Source organism: Bombina bombina, chromosome 1 (assembly GCF_027579735.1).
Source record: "Bombina bombina isolate aBomBom1 chromosome 1, aBomBom1.pri, whole genome shotgun sequence".
Lineage (NCBI taxonomy): Eukaryota > Metazoa > Chordata > Amphibia > Anura > Bombinatoridae > Bombina > Bombina bombina.
Genome location: NC_069499.1, coordinates 1,107,939,799 through 1,107,961,637, shown reverse-complemented (window position 1 = coordinate 1,107,961,637; position 21,839 = coordinate 1,107,939,799). Strand labels below are relative to the sequence as shown.

General features: G+C 41.0%; 1 protein-coding gene across 7 annotated transcripts in view; it reads left to right on the top strand.

Moving 5' to 3' along the window:
* The window catches only part of SP2 (Sp2 transcription factor), a 64,277-nt gene that overhangs the window by 17,300 nt on the left and 25,138 nt on the right, over positions 1–21,839 (top strand). For 3 of the 7 annotated variants that reach the window (XM_053697535.1, XM_053697488.1, XM_053697495.1), the window contains 4 exons: positions 3,382–3,576; positions 4,541–4,609; positions 16,818–17,672; positions 17,874–18,165. In XM_053697535.1, the coding sequence (XP_053553510.1) occupies positions 4,547–4,609; positions 16,818–17,672; positions 17,874–18,165 (1,210 nt within the window). In that variant the 5' untranslated portion in view covers positions 3,382–3,576; positions 4,541–4,546. Of the gene's footprint in view, positions 1–3,381; positions 3,593–4,443; positions 4,463–4,540; positions 4,610–16,817; positions 17,673–17,873; positions 18,166–21,839 lie in introns of those variants that run through there. The other 4 variants (XM_053697519.1, XM_053697526.1, XM_053697502.1 and 1 more) reach the window with 3 other exon arrangements.

The following is a 21,839-nucleotide window of genomic DNA, read 5'->3' as shown; positions in this document are numbered from 1 at the left end:
CAAGAGATGTAGAATACTACTTTACTCTTCTGCTTGGGTTATGCTCACTTACTGTCCCCCTGTTAATGAGCTGTATCTGAACACAATTCAACAAAAACACTAAACCACATTCATTAAATTATCATTTTCACTAACAGAATCCATTTCAGTAAAATCTACGGCTGCAGCACTTACTACAATAAAATGTGACTGAAACACTGTTCTCTCTGCCTCTCTCCCTTTCCTGCTCTGTAAGGATTCAGGAAGTGACAGTGGAACATTCCACTGCACTTAGAGGGGAAGAACAGAACTCTCTTTTTCACTTTAGCAAAGCTGTCAGCTTCACAGGACAGCAATAAAATAAATGAAAGTTGTTTTTTTCCGTTTTTGTTTTGTTTTATATGATTTAACATCCAGCCCCAACCCTAAATTCCACTTACTAATGCATCTCACTGGATTGGGTCAGCCCAAATGGGACTGCCTCAAATAAGCAGATAATGGGCCATGCAATGATCTTAACCACTTTCATCCAGTAGATGGCGCAGCATGTTGTGTAATGGTGGGCAGACCTGCTTGTGCCTCTCCATTGCACAACATGTAGCTGTGAAAAAAAAAAAATGCTGGGGGAAAAAAATAGCAATTTTTTTAAAGCCAATAAAAAAAAATATTTATTTTTGCCCATATGAGAGTTGAAGCACTGCCTCACCTGCCTCTAGTGACTGCACATCACTGATATATAGATATATATAATGTGTGTGTGTGTGTCTCTCTCTCTCTCTCTCTCTCTTTCTCTCTCTCCATATATGTATGTATATAATGTGTGTGTGTGTGTGTCTCTCTCTCTCTCTCTCTATCTATCTATCTATCTATCTATCTATCTATATATATATATATATATATATAATGTGTGTGTGTGTATATATATGTGTATATATATATATATACTCAAGATTTCCACTAGCTAGTGGTGAGTGAAAGTTAGTGAGTGAATGTTGGGCTACCTGCTACAAATATCTAAGGAAATATTATATATATCCATGAAATATCTATTCCTCTAGGGCTATAGGGACCCTATTAGTGCTTTGACTGCTATGAGAGAGGAGAGTGAAAAGAAAAGATATGGCCTGAGAGAGAAGGGAGGGGTAAAAAGAGAGATTGAAGAGAAGAGAGAGTGGAGAAAGATAGATGAGAGATGATACTTATAAAACAATTATTCCAGGTCTGCTATGACCTCACATTAATGTCAACACACTCTGCTTTCTCTCAGTTCAACAATTTTTTTCTGTCCAGCTGTTGTCTTCCCCAGAACTCTAGCTGATGTTGCTAACTGCTATGCACTTATTTTTTAAATGTATTACTGTATGTAGCATTATTTAATTTATAGTATAAAACATAAACAATATTAAAAAATTACTTTCACATTGGCTAAACATATGCAGAGGGGGTTGGTAGTGGTTGGGATCAAAAGTAGCAAGTAATTCTGTAATGCTATATAAATATAACGTTATATTCCACACAAAAGTTAACATTTTACCTCCCACAAAATTTTAATAATCTCTAACTAAAAAGTAAAACAATAACATTATCTAACAGGCAACATGTTTTATACTCCTACACTTAAAGGGATAGAAAGGTAAAAAAAAAATGCCTGGATGCATTTCAGTTTTAATTATAAGCATTTTTGCAATATACTTTCATTAGCTTCTATTTTTTTTTTATTGTTGCTTTATCGTAAATTCAGTATGTGCATGCTACTGTAGGTTTTGTATTTTGAAAAGGATAACTGATATTGAATATAAAAACTTTCAGCTAAATAGTTTATAAACTATATTAAATTCTCTATCAAAAATATAAATATAAAATTTTTTGCTAATAGAAACAGGTTAAAGAATCGGACATGTTTTTGCCATTTGCTGTTAAAAATAATATGCTATCTTCGTATTACACCAACACCTGCCCTATGAATACAGATACATTGTACCGTGCAGCCCCCTCACCATCCAGTAACTCAAGACCATTAGCTCACCATGACAGTGTGGGTTTAGTTTTAAACTCTGTTACCCAGTCTGAATCCAACATGCACAATTATGTGACACCGTATAAGGCCAAGGATCGTCACATAGCTGGACTAGTGCATCAGTGTCTCTGTAACAGTGTCTGCTGTTTCTTTGGATACTTTAAGAAGTGCGCTTGTTTTACATACTGCACATTTATGGCGGCTGTGCATAGAATCCTGGATGCAGATGAGATGGACACATAATAACACTGGAATGTGAGCTGTTAGGTGCAGATGCAAGTGGTGTGTGCTACATCCATTTGGTGTTACACAACCTAATATGCTTCCTTTACTACACCGTGCACCTTAGGGGGAACACTGGTGTACATTGCTATAGTCTCCCCCAGGGCAAAAAGCCACCTGGGGGCAAAGCTTTATAGAGCGTAAAGGGACATGAAACTCACATTTTTACTTAAATGATTCAGATACAGCATACAATTTTTCACTTTACTTCTATGATCAAATTTGCTTCATTCTCCTGGTATCCTTTTGTTGGAGCAGTAAAGCACTACTGGGAGCTAGCTGTACAAATCATGTGAGCCAGTGGCAACAGGCAAATTTGTGCAGTGAGCAGCTAGCTCCCAGTAGTGCATTGCTTCTGAGCCTTTCTAGGTATGCCCTTCAACAAAGGATACCAAGAGAATAAAGTAATTCGATAACGTAAGTAAAGTTCTTTAAAATTGCATGCTCTATCTGAATCATGAAAGTTTATGTTTTTTACTTTATTGTCCTTTTAACATTTCCTGCCACATCCTGTGATTGGCTATACTGATCTGTATTCCCCCTTCCATAAACACATGTTGCATACAGTTTTAAAAGCTAATTATTCGTTATCATGTTTACACTTCTGTTTTTATAAATTGCTAGAAATAATTTTGTATATTCTCATAGCCACCATTATATATGGCTTTTATTATGATTACTACAGGAGCTAGGGAGCCACTGGCATTTAGAATTGTACCCCTGGCTCCTAACTTTTTGGTTTATTCTCCATATAACTATATTCAAATTCCACTATCAGACTCCTAAATATTTTACTGGCTCCTAAATTTTAAACCGACCACTTTATTACTAGCAGATTTTATGCAATTACCTTATAGTACACACGTTTTAACTCTGTTTTTATAGTATTGCCTAGGAGGGAAAATCTGAGCACGTAGCATTGATATTGACCAAATCCTTTTTTTAATTTTATTTTTAAAGGTAATACACTAAATTGGAGGGAGGGGAAAGGCAGATCCAAGGGGGTGCATCACTTTCATGTACCTTTAACATAGAATTTCTTCTTTCATTCATAAGGTTTGCTATTATTCTGTGTTCTTATTAGGCTTTATTTCTTATTCTAGATAAGTGGCATGATTCTGGTCACCTAATATATGCCATTATTAAGACATCCCACACTATTTAAAAGATTTTCACATCTTGGTATGCCATTACTTCATCAGACCTGTCCAGCTGTTTGAGGTGCGCTTTGCTCTGTCTAAGGACTGGTATAATGAGCTGAACCATATCCAAGAAATTGATACAGTTAATCTTTATCTGTGAGTATACAAACTGGTAAGTGCACTACATACATTTGGGGTGGCTAGCTTCTGCAGTGGTAAGTACCTTTATGGTGGCTAGCGTCCGCAGTGGTAAATACCTTTGTGGTGGCTAGTTTCTGCAGTGGTAAATACCTTTGTGGTGGCTAGTTTCTGCAGTGGTAAATACCTTTGTGGTGGCTAGTTTCTGCAGTGGTAAATACCTTTGTGGTGGCTAGTTTCTGCAGTGGTAAATACCTTTGTGCTGGCTAGTTTCTGCAGTGGTAAATACCTTTGTGCTGGCTAGTTTCCGCAGTGGTAAATGCCTTTGTGGTGGCTAGTTTCTGCAGTGGTATATACCTTTGTGGTGGCTAGTTTCTGCAGTGGTAAATACCTTTATGGTGGCTAGCATCCGCAGTGGTAAATGCCTTTTGTGGCTAGCCTCTGCAGTGGTAAGTACCTTTATGGTGGCAAGCTTCTGCAGTGGTAAGTACCTTTTATGGTGGCTAGCGTCCGCAGTGGTAAATACCGTTTGTGGCTAGCTTCCACAGTGGTACATACCTTTTGGGGTGGCTAGCTTCCGCAGTGGTAAAGGATTGTACATAAACGTTACAAAATCATCTATTTAGTATCATAATTATCATAGAAAATGTAGTAAAATGTAACAAGTTGAATCCAAAATAATGGTGAAATCTTTCATTTTGGTTGCTTTATTACATCAGGTGGTGAAGAAGAATGTGTCCCTAACACTGTTAAAGAAAGCTTTGCTCTAATTTTAAAGTTAATTCTGCAGTTTCAAATGATTGTATAATTCTTTTTTTCTTTTAATTTTCTCCATATATTTATAGAGCTCTAAAATGTGTACGGCTGGCTGCTGCTCCATATTATTTCTTGCATCTATATTTAAGTAAATATGCTTATCAATACATATACATTTACAGAATTTGTAATAAACATAACCATAGCTATATGTTTTTGCCTGCAGGCCAGTATGACAGCAACAGCTGCTGTCAGTCCAAGTGAATATCTACAGCCAGCTGCCACCTCTGTCCAGGTGAGTTCTTGGAACCTTGAACTTCTGGCATTTAAGTTCTTTATGTACAATAATGCTAGTTAAAAAGATACCTTGGTATTCATTAACCCTTTCATGACATAGGCAATTGTCCGAGTTCTGAACGTAAACAAAACCTTGAATTTCAGCTATGTTTTTTCAACCATAATTTACCCCTTTCACATTAAGTGCACCCACACTAATTATATATTGTTTTTTAGAGGACAGATAGGGCTTTCTTTTGGCATCAAATATTTATTTCTCAACTATAATTTTATATGAAAAAATTCTAAGTAAGTGTGAGAAATTAAGAAATTTTAAGTTTGCCAAACGATTTTATTGTGAATATCATCATTCTGATATATATTACTGCAATAAAACACCCATATTTGTGTTAAGCGATGTCCCATGAGTATAACAATACCCCCCATGTACAGGTTTTCTGAGATTTCTGGAATTTACAAGGCCCAACATAGAGCCTTTCCATTTACATAGAAATCTGACACATTCATTTTCTGGGCTTAAAGTTAATGTCGATTTTGATGCTAAAGTGCCCGGTTTTAAAAAATTTTATTAAAAACAGGGGCACTTTAATTCATCAAAATTTACATTTCACTCCTGTTGAGAAAAAAACTTACCTTTTAATCTTCACAGCAGCTCCAGCGTCCTCTGCCCGTCGCAAAGCCTCTTCCTGGGTCTAAAATTAGGAATCCGGCTTCCTCCAATCACGCCGTTGAATCAAACACTGATTCCCCCGGGTGGGGGAGCCGTGATTGGAGGATGACCTATCCATCATTTCTGACGTCAGAAATGGCTTGCAACGACCAGAGGGAGCTGGAGCTGCTGTGAAGATTAAAAGGTAAGGTTTTTTTTCTCAACAGGAGTGAAATGTAAATTTTGATGAATTAAAGTGCCCCTGTTTTTAATCAAATTTTTAAAAACTGGTCACTTTAGCATCAAAATTGACATTAACTTTAAAGGGACATTATACAGTAATTTTTTTCTTTGCATAAATGTTTTGTAGATGATCTATTTATATAGCCTATAAAGTTTTTTTTTTTTAAATAAATGTATAGTTTTGCTTATTTTTAAATAACATTGCTCTGATTTTCAGACTCCTAACCAAGCCCCAAAGTTTTATGTGAATACTGTCAGCTACCTTCTCCAGCTTGCTCCTATTTGTGTAAAGGGTCTTTTCATATGCAAAAGAAGGGGGAGGGGGGAGTGTCGTATTTGCCACTTGCAGTGGGCTTTCCAGCTACCTTTTCAACAGAGCCAAACTGACAGCTTCTAAGTAAGTTTTTAAACAGTTTTATACTGGATTTTTATATCAGAATCTGTGCATCTTATTCTACTACATGCAGATATATGAAAATGAGTGTATACTGTCCCTTTAAGTCGCCTTTCATACATTATAGCAGCCCAGGAATGAAAATTACTCCATCATGGCATACCATGTACAAAAGTAGACACCCCAGGGTATTCCAAAAGGGCCATGCCATGTCTTTTTGTGAAGTCCCTTAGACACAACACCTGGCCAAATGTAGTGGTCATTTTTGTTGTATGCGTTTTTTACACAAACACTGCACTTTGGCTGTTTCTGTCATCAACATTTTATGTTTTGCTGCTATAAAACACACATATTTGTGTTTGGGAATGTCCTACGAGTACAACAGTACCCCCATGTACAGATTTTACGGGGTTTATAGAAGTTACAGGGCCAAATATGGGGTCTGCCCATTTCAGTCTTCATGCGTGGAAATTTTGGCACCTCAATTTTCTGGACCTATGTCCTCTTTGAGATATTATAGCAGCCCAGGAATGAAAATAACCCCATCATGGCATACCATTTGCAAAAGTAGACACCCCAGGGTATTCCAAAAGGGCCATGTTATGTATTTTTGTGAAGCCCCTTAGGCACAACACCTGGCCAAATTTAGTGGTCATATTTTTTGTATGCGTTTTTTACACTAACACTGCACTTTGGCTGTTTCTGTCAATATCCTTTTATGTTTTGCTGCTATAAAACACACTTAATTGTGTTTGTAAATGTCATACGAGTACAACAGCTTTTATGGGGTTTACAGAAGTTACAGGGCCAAATATGGGGTCTGCCCATTTCAGTATTGATGCGTGGAAATTTGGCACCTTAATTTTCAGGGCCTATGTCCTCTTTGAGACATTATAGCAGCCCAGGAATGAAAATAACCCCATCACTACATACACTATCACTGCACTTTTCTGTCATCAACCTTTTATGTTTATCTGCTATAAAACACACACATTTGTGTTCAGCGATGTCACATGAGTACAACAATACCCCTATGCACAGGTTTTATGGGGTTTCAGCAAGTTACCGCGCCCAATATAGGGTCTGCCAATTTTCATGGAAATTTGGCACATAGGTCCAGAAAATCAATGTTGCCTTTGAGACAGTATGGCAGCCCAGGAATGAAAATTACCCCATCATGGCATACCATTTGCAAAAGTGGATAACTCAGGATATTCTAAAAGGAGTATTTTAGTTGTTTTGTATAACTTATCATGGCCTTAGTGGATGGGCTTAACATATAAAGGGGCAGGACAAGGTCAGGGGATTTATGAAGTTAGGAATACAGAATAATACAATTAAATAAATTAGGAACACATACAGGTTGCTTTCAAATTAAAAGTTTAACTCTGTGATATATTCGAAAGCAATTAGTGATACAGAGGCCAGGTAGAGAGGGGCAGTCAGGGCAATAGTAACTAGAATCCTTCCTCACTCCTTTTTTATAGCAGAGACTGCATCTTTCCTGGGGTGTTTTTTTGGGGGCAGTGGGGGGGATCCTAGTGGGAAAATGCCTGCCGCAGAGTCGCTCGACATTTTCAGAATGAACAGTGGGAGGATTAGGGGTCTGGTTAAACAAAATATCAGATGTTACATTTTTATTTTAAACAATAAGCTTTATTTAATGAACAGACATTATGTTACAGCAGTTGTCTCATTGATGTGTTACATTACAATTGTTCTTGGAGGCTTAACAAACCATCATTGTAAAGAGACATTTTAAGCCATTACACGAGTGTTATATAGGCACAGAACATCTGAACATTATTGACATATAGTTAATTGTTACATGAGCTTATTAAGTGTGAAATTTAAAACATATCAAAGGATAATGAAAAAAAGACATAGAAAATCAGAGTTTGCTTGATCGAGGCATGGGCCCATCCCAGAGCCCATAAGATTACAGGCTCCAAGATAAACGCCTCATATTGCATTAGGCTTCTTCAGTAAAACGTTCAACTCAGTATATAATACTAGTGCATAAAGGAAGTATCACCTAAGGGGCGATTGGGGAAAGATCGGATATAAGTAAGGGGATTATGAAAGGAGGGGGTTCAGAGAGTGGGAAGATGATGGAGAGACGAGAGAAGAAGGAGAGAGAGAGGTAAAGGGAGAAAAAAAAACAAAAAAAAAAACACCCCCATAAGGGGTGGGGGAGGGGATGGGGACGGGAGTGGAGGGTGAGAAGGGACTGAATCATGTTCCACAGACCAATTACAGGGGCAAATATAGGATCGACACCTGTACTGTAACAGACACCAGAGCAGATCATAGGCTCCTACCTTCCCAGATTAATGACATGTACTCGTGAGTTTCTAGCTTCCCTGTCCTAAGGTAATGGTATCTCTCTAAGTCTAGTAAATTTCGGACTTCTGCTTTCCATTCCTCTGTACTCGGAATTTGGAGAGATTTCCAGTGTCTTGGTATAAGCCCCTTAGCTCCATTTAGCATTAAAAGAAACAAGTGGCGTTTGGCTTCCATAGCTAACTTTGGGAACTCGTGATAAATCAGGTATTTAGGGTTCGGTGGGAGAATGATCTGCAACAATCTGCTAATTTCTCTAAATACACTCACCCAAAAAGGTTGTATGTGTGGGCAGTGCCACCAAATGTGTAGTATAGATCCGTCCTCCCCGCAGCCCCTCCAGCACTCCCCACAGGCATTGGGGTAAATTTTTTTCAGCCTCTGAGGGGTGAGGTACCACCTACTCAGGAATTTGAAGTGCATCTCTTGTAATTTTGCAAATGCCGATGCACGCCTAGCTCTATTAAAAATTACTTGCCAGGTTTTAGTGTCTATCTCGAGCTCTAGATCTCTCTTCCAGGCAGCTACATACGAGGGGACCACCTCCCCACCTCCTTCCATCAAAAGCTTGTAAAGTATCGAGATCAAATGTTTTGGTGGGGTCTCTGATGTGCATAGTGCTTCAAAATGCGTTTTCTGCCTACTAAGGGAGTCTTTCTCGCTAATAGTGCTGACAAAGTGGCTCAATTGGGCCACTCTAAACCATGAGGAGAATAATTCGCCGTCCCAGTCCGCCAACTCCTTCTGTGTTTTAATTTTACCGTCTGTCAGCACATTTGATATGGCAACTTCCGACAGTGGGTAGTTATCGTCATGAGAGAATGGTTTGATCTCAATACCATTATCGGGATTTGTAAAAATTTCCAAAGACATTGGCAATTGATTGACCATCTTTGCACTCCCTGTTTTGGCTATCAACCATTTCGTAGACGTACGTGCGGAGTCTCTTCCTGGCAAGGGCTCGTGCCAGGAATTTACCCGCCTTATCGCTATGCTCGAAGAATTGTTGGTGAAGAATTAGTGCTTTTTTGTGTTGTTCTTCTCGCAGATGGCGTAACAGGGCTGATCTGGCAGCCGCCAGGCTCTCCTGTTTTCCGTCACTATTAGGTTGCTCTTTATGCGCTAGTTCTACTTGAGCCACTTTTGCTAGCAGATCATTGTAGGTGTCTCTTTTGGACCTGCGTAGAGCTGCGCTGTGTCTCAGAAGCAGGCCTCTAGTAATGCATTTATGAGCTTCCCATACGACTGCGTTGTCTAAGTTTCCATCTGCGTTTAGACGAAAGTATTCTTCAATGCTGTCGTTTAGTTTTTGTACCAGATGTTTATCATCAAGTAGATATTCGTCTAACCGCCAAACAAATGGTGTTATCGGTGTATTGGGCCAGTTGATCGTGCATCTAACCGGGGCATGATCAGACCACGTAATCTGATCAATCGAGCAGCTAGTTGTTATCGCGAGGCCCGCAGAGTCGGTGAGGAGGTAGTCAATCCTCGTATATTTTTTGTGAGGATGAGAGTAAAAGGTGTAATTTTTTTCTGTTGGATGCAAGGTTCGCTAGATGTCGTGAAGGACCAGATCCCTGAGGGATCGCGTTAAGTGTTTGAGTACCTTGTGAGGAGCACTGGAGAGGCCATCAGAGGTGTCCAAAACTGGATTCAGGGAGACATTAAAGTCCCCCCCCATGTATAGTGTTCCTTTCTGTAATTCTAGTAATTTAAGTGCTACATTTTTGAAAAATATATCTTGAGCTCTATGTGGAAAATAGAGATTGGCCAAGGTTATTGGTCTCCCATAAAGTGTGCCTGTAATAATTAGATACCTGCCATTAGGGTCTCTCATTATCTGTTCTGTTTGGAATGGTACTGAATGGTGAAATAGTATCCCAACCCCATTTTTTTTAGAAGGACCAGAGGCAAACTGTGCTACAGGGTAGTTCCTATTAAACCATTTTGGTTCTTTATGTTTTGAGAAGTGTGTTTCCTGGATGAAAACAATATCGCCTCTCAGTCTGTGTAAATCTCGGGTGATTATGGAGCGTTTCTCGGGACTATTAAATCCCTTAACATTTATGGTAAGAAGTTCAAGGGAGTGTACTTTGGTACGTGGATGCATATTAGTAAGGAGAGAGAGAAAAAAAAAAAAAAAAGGGGAGGGAGGAGAGGAAATGAAGGGGGGAGCAGGAGAAGATTTGAGGAAGTGTGAGCAGGAAAGATAAGAAAGAGCTTCCAAAAATTCGGGTGGAGGGTAAAGAGAGAGAGTAGGGAAGGGAGCAGATAGGCCCGATATGGCCTGTAGGACCAGAGTTAAGAGCCCCACCTGCCGCTCGGGTAGATGAAGAGGTTAAAGAGTGTAGACTGTAGAGGTACAGTCAGTAAATACAAATAGAAATGTGATACAGGAGGTAGTAACCTCAGTACTCTTATGTAGAATGATAATGCAAACATTAAACTTTGTTGGTAAAGTAACCCAAATAAAGAAATATCAAACAATCAGTGTCAGAACTCTCATATGAACTAGCAATGAATAACATTGAAGGAACAGACAATTATGAACCACAAGATAACATGCCCCACAACAGTGAAGACCCATTTCCCATATCCCCAGGAGACAGAAACCATAATACACATTTTTGAACACATATTCCCTCCCAGTGTTGTTTGTTATGTTCCTGCGGGGAGGTGTTGTGCGCTGTATCAATATAAACTGGGGGAGTTTACATAAGTAACCCTATGTTAGGGTGTGTTCACATAGCCTGACAATACAGTATAAACCCAAAAAGAACAACTATAAAACACCTTATATACTCATATTACAGTGTAGAGGTCAAATCTAGCCCAGGGGCTAATTATCTAGATTATCACAGAGTCAATTTGTCCAAGTATTGATGCCTCTACACGGTAGGGTGGTAAAAACCCAAACCAAAATGTTCATCTGGAGTTGTATATGAGTAAGCTGTTTTGGGAAAAACATATATGAGTTAATGGTAACTTATCTGTCTGGAAGATCAGTTGGGTCGATGAATACCACCCCAGGAGCCACCAGTCTCCAGGGTGGAACGTGCCAGGTAGAGCATGTCCGTGAATCTGTGTCTAGGAAGTTGACTTATCAAGCTAAAGTCAGTGGACGTTTTCATCTCGAGCTCTTTCAGGTCCAGGCCGTGCTGGTGCCACCATATTGCCCGGCGGGGTTACCTGCAGCCCAAAGGCCTGGTTTAGAGTGGGGAGATCAGCTGGTGTTCTATAGATTGCCAAGGTGCCATCTTTTGTTGCTATAATGCAGGTGGGGAATCCCCATCTGTATTGGATTTGATGGTCCTTGAGTGTGGAGGTAATATAGCGCAGGTCCCTCCGCTTCTGGAGGGTTGCTGGACACAAATCTGTGTAAATTTGAATTTCCGTGTCCTCAAACACTAGAGGGTGTTTATTTCTGGAGTGCCGTAGAATTTCTTCCTTGTCCCGGTAGGACAAGAGTTTGATAATAATGTCCCTAGGTGGGGCCCTGGCTGGAGGTTTAGGCCTAAGGGCCCGATGGGCTCTTTCAACCGGGATTTCAGCTGCATTTGGGGAGTTCTTGAGGTGCTTGAACAGGGCCTGCACATATCTTTCTATATCAGGTGGGGCCACTGTCTCAGGGACCCCACGGAGCCTCAAATTATTGCGCCGACTCCTATTTTCTAGGTCCTCAATCCTGTCAGTGAGGTTTTGAACTGTAGCTTCCTGTGATTGTATATTACTGCCCTGTTGTTGGAGGTCAGATTGGATTGTTTCTTGTGCCTCCTCCATCTGAGTGACTCTATGGTCTACCGCAGCAATGTCTTTTTTAAGCTCACCAAATAGTAATTTTACATCAAACATTGCTTCTTTTATATCGTTCTTAGAGGAGAGGTGTCTGATGTCCTCTTTAGTAACATAATGAGATAGTGGTGGGTCTGAGTTGGATGTCTGGACTGCAGTATTCTGCTTGCTGGGTTCCACACTATCCCTGTTGGCGTTTGCAGTGGTGTCTGTTGTGATGAGATAGCTTTCCAAGCTAGAGGATTGGGATCCTTTAAGGGGTTTAGTAATGCGTCTATTAGCCATGTTCACAACTCTGAGGTAAGTGGATAAATACTGTACAGGCACCCTGCACTGATCTCAGGAAGAGGGGCTCCGGTGCTGCTGTAGTGTGCTCAGCTGCTATTCTATATCTCTGCCGGTTCTTCTGTATCTGTATGTTTAATTGAGTTTATCTCCCCCTTCTCAGTGGAACACGATAGCAATTGTATATAGTGGGTACTGCGTTGAGTATAGTGCTGCTGTGCTTCTAGTAATTACTTCTAACAGGCTAGAAATGAACTAGGATGCCCTCCTCCGGCCAGGCCCAAAGGTTCTATCTGTAGCGCTCACTTTAGTATCGCTTGACTGGCTCTCAAGCTCACCCTATGCTCGGACTCCCTCCTATCTAGTATGTGGCCTCTGCTGTCCGTGGACTGGTCTAGCTGTGAGTATCAGCTGGATGTTTTACCTGATTGCGGTCAGCCGGTCGGATGTTGGCGGTATGAGTGTCTGCACGGGTGGCGTGATCCAGGTATGATGAGGCAGGATTTTCCACGGCACAGTGCTGTAGTACTCCTCAGTCACGAGGCTCCGGTCCGGTAAAAGAGCCTCTGTGTAGTCGGTTGATCACTCGTTCTAGTGCGGTGTGTTCACCAAAGTCAGTTTAGGCACTTGTGAAATGGCGGCTGGTTCCGCTCTGTTTTAGGCCTCTCCACGCATCTTGTTAGTAAGGGGTTTCACACTGCCCATATAAGTCATAGGTTTAGTATTTTTGTTCACGCAGTTCTCAGGAGCTGTTGCTATAATTTCCAAAGTTCTGACACGCTGTGGGTTACTTTCTACCTTTCATAAGATTACTGAGGCTTCAGAGCTAACTTAAAATGCGGCCATCAGCTAGTGCGGCCAAGCCCCGCCTCATCAGATGTTACATTTTAACAAAAATTCCAAAAAAGTATAAGGTTTCCCTGTGCCTGATTTTTTGTAGAGCACATATGCATTATATACTGCTATCTGCATAATATAAAAAGCTAGTTTTTTGTACCAAGTTCTTGGTTTTTCTTTAAATTAGATATGGCTGCAGACACGGTCAGCTAAATCTACCCCCTCCCCCATGTTTTTGTTGTACTCCACAATGCACTTTGGCTTTAGGATCTGAGCAGATCTTCCCTTCACAGACACTGGCACTGTAGCTTCATCGTGCATTGTGGAGAGCATGTACACATCTTTTTTTTTTTATCAGTGTACCGAAGAGCCCGTAGCTCATTGTGGCGTAAAGCTGAGGTTGTGCCCCTTCTTTTTTTTTCCATGCGTCAACTTCTGGGGGGAAACCTGTGCAATTTGTTCTCGTTGTGCCACAGGCCACGGTTTCAAAATAAAATAAAAAATTTAATAGCTCTGTGCTGGTGTAAAAATTATCGAGCCACAAATGGTACCCTTTAGTTAGCAGGGGTAGTAGGAGTTCCCACACAATTTTCCCACTTGTGCCAACTGAATCTGGACAACCAGGTGGATCCAAGTGGCTATCTTTACCCTGGTAGATGCAAAATCCCCAGGTATACTCAGTACTGCATTCACAGAGTTTATAAAATTTTACCCCGGTACCTCTTGGATGATATATATTGCTTGAAAAGCAATCTCCCCTTAAATTTCACGAGGGACTCATCTATGCAAATGTCCTGCTCAGGGATGTAAACTTCTTTAAATTTTTGGGACAGGTGGCTTATCAGGGGCCTTAGTTTATATAACCTGTCATGCAGGGGGTCATTTCTGGGGGGGCACTGGGTATTATCATTAAAATGGAGAAACTGCAGCAGCTGTTCATATCTGTCCCTCTTCATAACCCCTGAAAAAAGAGGGATAGCCAGGATGGGGTTCTGGCTCCAGTATGAACGTATGCTGGGTTTCTTCACAATCCCCATTACTAATGTCAGGGCCCAGAACTTTTTAATCTCTGGTATGTCAGTGGGGTGCCAGGTATTTTTTCTGACATACAGAGATTGTGGATTTTTTGGCAGATACTGTCTGGCATATAAATTTGTTTGAGCAGCTATATGCTCAAACATGGTATCTGTCAGAATCAGGGAGAGAGAGTTTATTGGCTCACATACTGGAACATCAGTTGTGATGCTAGGAGTCTCTGTAAATTCGGGCATTTCTGGGGCAGTTAAATTTGGGGGTAGCCAATTTTAGTCATTTGTGCGACGCATCCTTTTAGGTGGCGGGCAAGGAGCACAAGCATTAAATGAATCACTCAGGGGCTCTATATCTGATGCCGTAAGGGTTGCACTGTCATACAGAACAGAGAGGGTTTCACTCCCTGAATCTTCGGCAAGAATGGCATAAGCCTCTTCTGCTGAATAGCGTGCCATAAGGGATTTTGTTCTCTACAAATTCCCACTTCACCAACACCAATTCCCACTTCACCTCCCCCAAAATCCCACTAAACCACCTCAATTACCACCCACCCTATTCCCTCAGATATATATATATATATATATATATATATATATATATATATATATATATATATATATATATATATAATAGAAAAGCACTGGGAAGGGCGGTGATTGGGAACAGCAGGGAAGGGGTTAACAGTAACTAAAGATCCCCACAAATAAACTCACTGATCAAAGCCCTAACAGGCTGATCACAGTGATATTAGGCTGATCACAGTAGCAGCTCAGTGATCAGCAAGAAAAAAATATAAATAAATATATATATATTTGTAACCCCCACAAATAAACCCCCAATGCTTTATATATTTTTTTTTGTATTTATATATTTTTTTTTCCCTCTCTATCGTTCTAAGAACACAAATCAACACTAAACTATCTTCCTCTCTCCCTCAGATCGCAGTGAGGGAAGAGAGGAAGCGGATACACTTGTAACAGCCAATGATTCCACTCATTGGCTGTTACAGAGAACAATCGATACACCCCCTCCATGCTGATTGGATCCTGGGGGAGTGCCGAAGGTGCTAGGCGCGTCCCCCAACCGAATCCATAACAAAAAAAATAACGGAGGGAGCACAGGAGGTTCAAACCGTTATGACGTTTTATTCTGTCATAATGGCACTAAAGTCCAGTAAAATTATGACGGAATAGAACGGCATAACGGCGTTAAAAGGTTAAAAAACTGGTAGTTTATATTTTCTGCATATATAAAATGGCGCCATGTTATTTGTATAAAGCTAATCAGGAAGATGGCTGTGGATTTATTGTAAGGCTTGTAATAGAGACAGTAAGTGGTGCTGTTATTGTACCAAGTGACATGTAAAAAATATACAATTGCAGTGGTGCCATATTTAAAGGGTATTATATAAATTGTCTGGCTTTTTCTCAAATATTCTGTTAACAAAGCACTAATGATTGTGTTATTCATTTATCCTATTACTACTCACTACTCCACTCTTTTACCCCTGCATTATCTCATATATGTCAGAATTACTTTTAAAATCCTGGTCCCTGAAGTCCATTTTACCACGGCATTTTCCAGTATCTCAGCCAGGTACACACAATTGGTGAATCATTTAAGAAATGCATATAACAACTATGTTAATGAACCGACCCAGAGAAGGTGGGAATCTTACCAGGGGAAAAAGAAAGAAAGGGAAGTATTTATATCTCAAAAATTGTCACGAGAAGAGCTAAGGACTAGGTTTTCCTTCTACAGGTACGGGGGGGGGGGGGTTGGGTAAGTCTGGGCAATTCTTGGCTAACATAATAAAAATTAAACAATTCTTTGAGAAATTATATTCGGACAAGGAAAATAACTTACAAGCAAAAGAGAATTTTTGGAGAGAATTGCAGATTCCTTAGATAGGAAAAGTTAAATTGGAAGAGCTAAACAAACCTATTTCCCAGCAGAGTTATATAAATGCCTTATAGAAGAAATTGTACCGACCTTGGTAAAGCTATTTAATAATTACTATGTCAATGGCATGTCTTGCTCTAAGTATTTTACGTCATCTTTAATAGCCTTAATCCCTAAAAAAGGAAAAGATAAGGAAGAGATAAGTTCGTATAGACCAATTTCGCTTTTAAAAAGCGACTACAAAATTCTGACAAGTATTATAGCAAACAGACTTAAACTAGTAATTGACCCGCTTATTCATAAGGATCAAGTAGGCTTTATGCCTGGCAGAAATTCCTCTCGTAACTTAAGGAAAATTCAACTGATCTTGAATTCTTATCAGAATATGGGGCAGAAAAGAAATCGTATCAGAGCACCTGATGCAGCAATAGTGACAATAGATGCGGAGAAGGCCTTCGACTCCATTACTTGGGACCATTTGTTTTCAACACTCACTAGGTTTGGAGTCGAAGGTCCGTTTTCAAACTTTGTACAGAAATATATTTATATCACAATCAATCTCATCTTGCCTGAAATTTCTACTTGAATTTGTCTCTACAATGTAAAAATACTTTAAATTGATTTGCAGATGTGCAAATAAAACAGCTGTGAAATCTATATTCTCATCTCAGTGAAAAAGACCATAAGATACTAATCTAAATGCAGCCCTTTTGTTTCTTGTCTCAGGATACACAGCCTTCTCCTCTGGCTCTTCTTGCAGCTACTTGCAGTAAGATTGGACCTCCAGCAGTGGATGCAGCTGTGACACCACCTGTGCCTCCTCGGTCAGCTCGCAAGAGGTTGGTGCCCATTAAGCCAGCCCCATTACCCCTGAGTCCAGTCAAAACTGGTATAGGATTGCTCTCTGCAAAAGGGAACGTTATCCAGATTCAGAGCTCTCAGTTTGGCACAACAGGTACTGGAAATGGGCAACTTGTATTTACTATTCAGAATCCTGGGGCGAAGTCTGGACGATTTCAGACTCTGCAGACCCAAAGTCAGACACTGTCTTCAAATTTGGGCAACCAGTTCCAAATAATTACTGATGGTACAACAGCCTTGTTTCCACCCACAATCAGCACTTCAAAACATGTGCCCATCAAACCTGCCCCCCCAAATAAGTCCAACAACCTTATAAAATTACCAGGCACTACTAGTAGTGGCCTCACCTTTTCATTACCTATCAGCAGCTTAGACTCTTCCACAGAGCCTTGCACCCAATTGACACTCAAGTCCAGCAAGAAGCTACGCAAGAAACCGTCATCAACAGTACCAGTACCTGGCTCCCCCACTCAGGAGCAAGTAGAAACAGTAGTAATAGAGACTACAGCAGAGAATATTCTGCAAGCAGGTAACAACCTGCTTATTGTACAGAGCCCAGGCACTAGTCAACATGCCTTGCTTCAGGTGTTACAGCCGAAAACAGAAACACAGCTGGTTCAGATCCCCCAACAAGCACTGAGAGTTGTTCAGGCTGCTTCTGCTACCTTGCCCGCTGTGCCACAGAAACCAGTGCAGAACACTGAGGTGACGCCCACACAGGTAACAAACCTCACTTTTTTTTTAAATTCGGCTTTTATCAAACTTTTTTCCCTCTCCCTTTATTTTTGTATTTCTAATTGTCACAAGGTGTGACTCTTGTACACTTATGACATTCACGCTATTAGACTCCATTTGAATTTCTTCAAATCTCTAAACTTCTCCCCACCTTGCGTTTGCTGTCTCTTTTTTTATATTCTGTAGCTCTTTATCCGCACACCATCGGGGGACCTACAAGCTGTTCTGATGCAAGAGACTCCACCTGCCCCCCAGCAATGTTCTTCAGTGGCTACAGGGTCGCAGGTAGGACAGCCTGTAACACCAACCAAAAAGAATCAGAACCGCAAGGAACGAACTCTTCACAAGATTGCTCCTGCAGGAAGCATCATCAACCTTAATGCTGCACAGCTGGCAGCTGCAGCCCAGGCCATGCAGACCATCAGTATAAATGGGGTTCCAGTACAAGGTGTTCCCGTCACCATTACTAACACTGCAGGTATGTGTTTAAATAACTTTTTATTTTACAATATAATATAATAATTTTAAGTTTTTTTAAATCCTCCTTTTTTTTTTTTTTTTTTTAATCAGATTTTTTTAAATTTTTGAAATGCGTTTTTAATGAAAAATCTACTTTAAATATAGTTTCTGTTTAAGGTACATTATACTCCAAAGGTTATTGATCCTGAAATAAGGATTCCTTTTTAATTATGTAGCATGAGGCTGTATATTCATGTTTAATGTTTTTGGTTAATTAATTCCATTAAAGGAATAGTCTAGTCAAAATTAAACTTTCCATCTTAATATGGGAAGAGTCCACAGCTGCATTCCTTACTCATGGGAAATACTGAACCTGGCCACCAGGAGAAGGCAAAGACACCCCAGCCAAAGGCTTAAATACCCCCTCCACTTCCTCATAAACCCAGTCATTCTTTGCCTTTCATCACAGGAGGTTGGCAGAGAAGTGTTAGAAGATTTCGGAGTAGTCTCTTATGGAGGGTAGTACTCTTCGAGATGGGACTGGAGTTTTAAGCTGTCCTGTCAGCCTCTCAGTGAGAGCATGGATGAAAATTAGAGTCCGGAGATGCAGGCAGAGTCTTTCTGCAAAACCATCGCGACTCATATTAACAGCTCCATAGGCAATTAGCGTTGACAAATTTCGCTGCCTGCTTTCTTCACTCAAGTCCATGTCAGAAGCGATGCTACTATCTGTTACTCTTGAAGGGCCGTGTTCCTGTTCCACGGCGTAGGTTCTGGTAAGATTGTTTCATATTTTACACATGTATGATAACGCAAGAAGACAGGGTCACAGTGTGACTCCTTTTACCTGTATAGAATCAAGGGTTAATATCTCCTTATTAATCGTATATGTTTGTTTTTATGCTGCTTTTATGTGTGAGATGTTATGGGCTCATAGGCTGTTATGGAATATACAGGTTTCACTTTCACTTTGAGAGCCGTGCAGCTTACAAGCTTGACACGCTTTCTCATAGCAGGGGCGGTCCTGCCTTTTTCCTGACCGGGTGTCTATCAGAGAGGAGTCATAAATCTCTGTACTGTCTGGGTCATAGGAGGTGGTGCCAGTGCCCCAGCCATTGGGGTATAAGGGTGCCGTTTTTTTGAATAAAATAAGATGTTTTATTTCTCTAGTTCTCCAGTTATTGCACTAGCGATGGAGGATTCTGTTATTTTAGAGGGCACTCCCTCTATTCCTAATGAGTAATTCCTGTTTATATGGTGAGGAGGCCTTAGTTCCGCCCTCTCAATTATGTTCCATATGCCTTGATAATGTGATAATATCGAACATGTTTGATACCACAGAGCCGTCCACCTCTGAGGAGTTGTCGTCCAGTGAGGTGTGTACCCTACATTCTTATATCTCTTCACATGCATTTTTTCCGTAGCATTGCTGATCCTCCATCTGGAGGGGGCCTTTTTTCACCAGACGTTACTGCGCAGTTCAGATGGCGGTGTCTGTGGCCTTTAATGCTTTACCTCGCCCTGCTAAGCGCAATTGAAAGGTTACATATTGCACTCCTTCCCAGAGTACATCAGGTAATTTTTTGGATTTAACTGAGGGTTATCCGAGGATGAAGTTCTTTCTGAGATTTCAGAGTATGAACATTCTGGGTCTGAGTCTGCTGCCTCTAAACTTCCGGCTGCGGAGGAACCAAACTTTAGTTTAGGAATTTGCGCTTTCTTCTAAAGGAAGTTTTTGGCGAATTCAGAGGTTCCAGAGGCCAAATTGCCTGATGAACCTTTAATTCCTAAATTGGATAGAGTTTGAGGACAGGATGGTACCTTATCCTTCCCTGCTCCTGTTAAATGGCAAACATTATTAAGAATGAATGGGACAGGATTGGATTCCTTTTCCCCCTCTTCTCCCTTTAACAAATTGTCCCCGGTCCTGGACTCTTAATGGAGTTGTGAGGTTCTGTCCCTAAATGGGATGGGGTTATCTTCACCCTTGCTAAACGTACTACTATCCCGCTTGAGGATAGTTCTTCATTTGAAGAGCCCATGGATAAAAGATTGAAACTCTGTTAAGAAATATGTTTCAACATACGGGATATTTGTTTCAACTGGTGGCAGCTGTTGCCGCGGTTACTGGAGAAACTACCTTCTGGTGTGACTCCTTATAGGATTTGATCGCGGTGGAGGATCCCCTCGACGTTACTCAGAAAAGATTTACGGCCTTGAGGGTTGTTAATTCTTTTATCTGTGCTGCTATTAGGCTTATTGAATGCTATGGCTTCAGTTTTTCTGTTCATGCCAGTTGGGCTCTGGCTGAAGTCATGGTCTGCTGATATGACTTCTAAGTTTAGACTTCTTCCCTTCATTTAAGGGAATGATTTTTGTCTGGTCCAGGCCTGGACTCCATTATCTCCACGGTCACAGGGGGCAAGGGTGCCCTCCTACCGCAAGAGTATATAAACTAATCTAAGGGACAATTTTCGTTCTGATAAAGCCCATGTCAGCAGTCCTCCGCTAAGCCAGAGCAAACCAAGAGCTCTTGGAAGATGGCTCAGTCCTGGAATAAATCCAAACGGAGCAAGAAGCCTGCAGAGTCTACGTCGGCATGAATGGGCGGTCCCCAGTCTTCTGGATTGCGTAGGGGGCAGTATGTCACTCTTTTCAGTGGCTTGGTTCAGGGACGTGCAGGATCCATGGGTCCTGGAGGTCATAGCTCAGGGTTACAAGATAAATTTTAAGTTTCAGCCACCCAAGGGCAGATTCCTCCTGTCTTCCTGACCAGAAAGGAGAGGAAAGCCTTTCTGGGGTGTGTACGGGATCTGTCCTCTATAAGTAATTGTCCCGGTGCCTATCGCATTGAGAGGTTTGGGATACTATTCAAACCTTTTTGTGGTCCCTAAGAAGGAGGGAACTTTCTGTCCGATTCTGGACCTAAAGTGCTTACGCAGGTTTTAAATGTCCCCTCATTTAAAAGGGAGACAATAAGGTCCATTTTTCCCCTCATTTGAGAGGGGTAGTTCATGACCACGATAGATTCCTGGACCAGCACTTCCAGTTTATTGCTCTTCCATTTGGTCTAGCTAAATCCATTTTTTGAAGAGTGGACCATTCGGAATATCTCCTCTGTCTTCTTCGACCCCATGGATGACCGATAATCTAGAGAGAGTTCTCTTGTATTAAGCACCAGGGTAGAATTCTCAGGTACTATAATAGTCTCCATAGACATGAAAATATTTTAACAGACCAGAGGCGTTGCAAGTTAGCTTCAACATGTCTTGCCCTCCAGATCTCCTTAAGGCCATCTGTGGCTCGGTGTATGGAGGTGATTGGTCTCATGGTGTCCAGCTTGGACATAATTTCCTTTGCCAGGTTTCACCTAAGGCTGTTGCAACTGCGCATGCTGAACTAGTGGAACGGTGATCATTCGGATCTGTCTCAAAAGATTTCTCTGGACAACCAATCGGGAGAATCACTCTCTTGGTGGTTTTGTCCGAATCACTTGTCCTGAGGGACGTCCGTCTAAAGACCAATCTGGGTGATTGTGACTATGGTTGCGAGTCTGTCAGGATGGGGAGCCGTTTGGGGTGCCAGGAAGGCACAGGGCATCTGGTTTCAGGAGGTAAAGCTCCTGATCTCTTTTTGGATATACAATATACAATGCTCTGAATGCTTGGCCTCTGCTGATTTCATCCCAGTTAA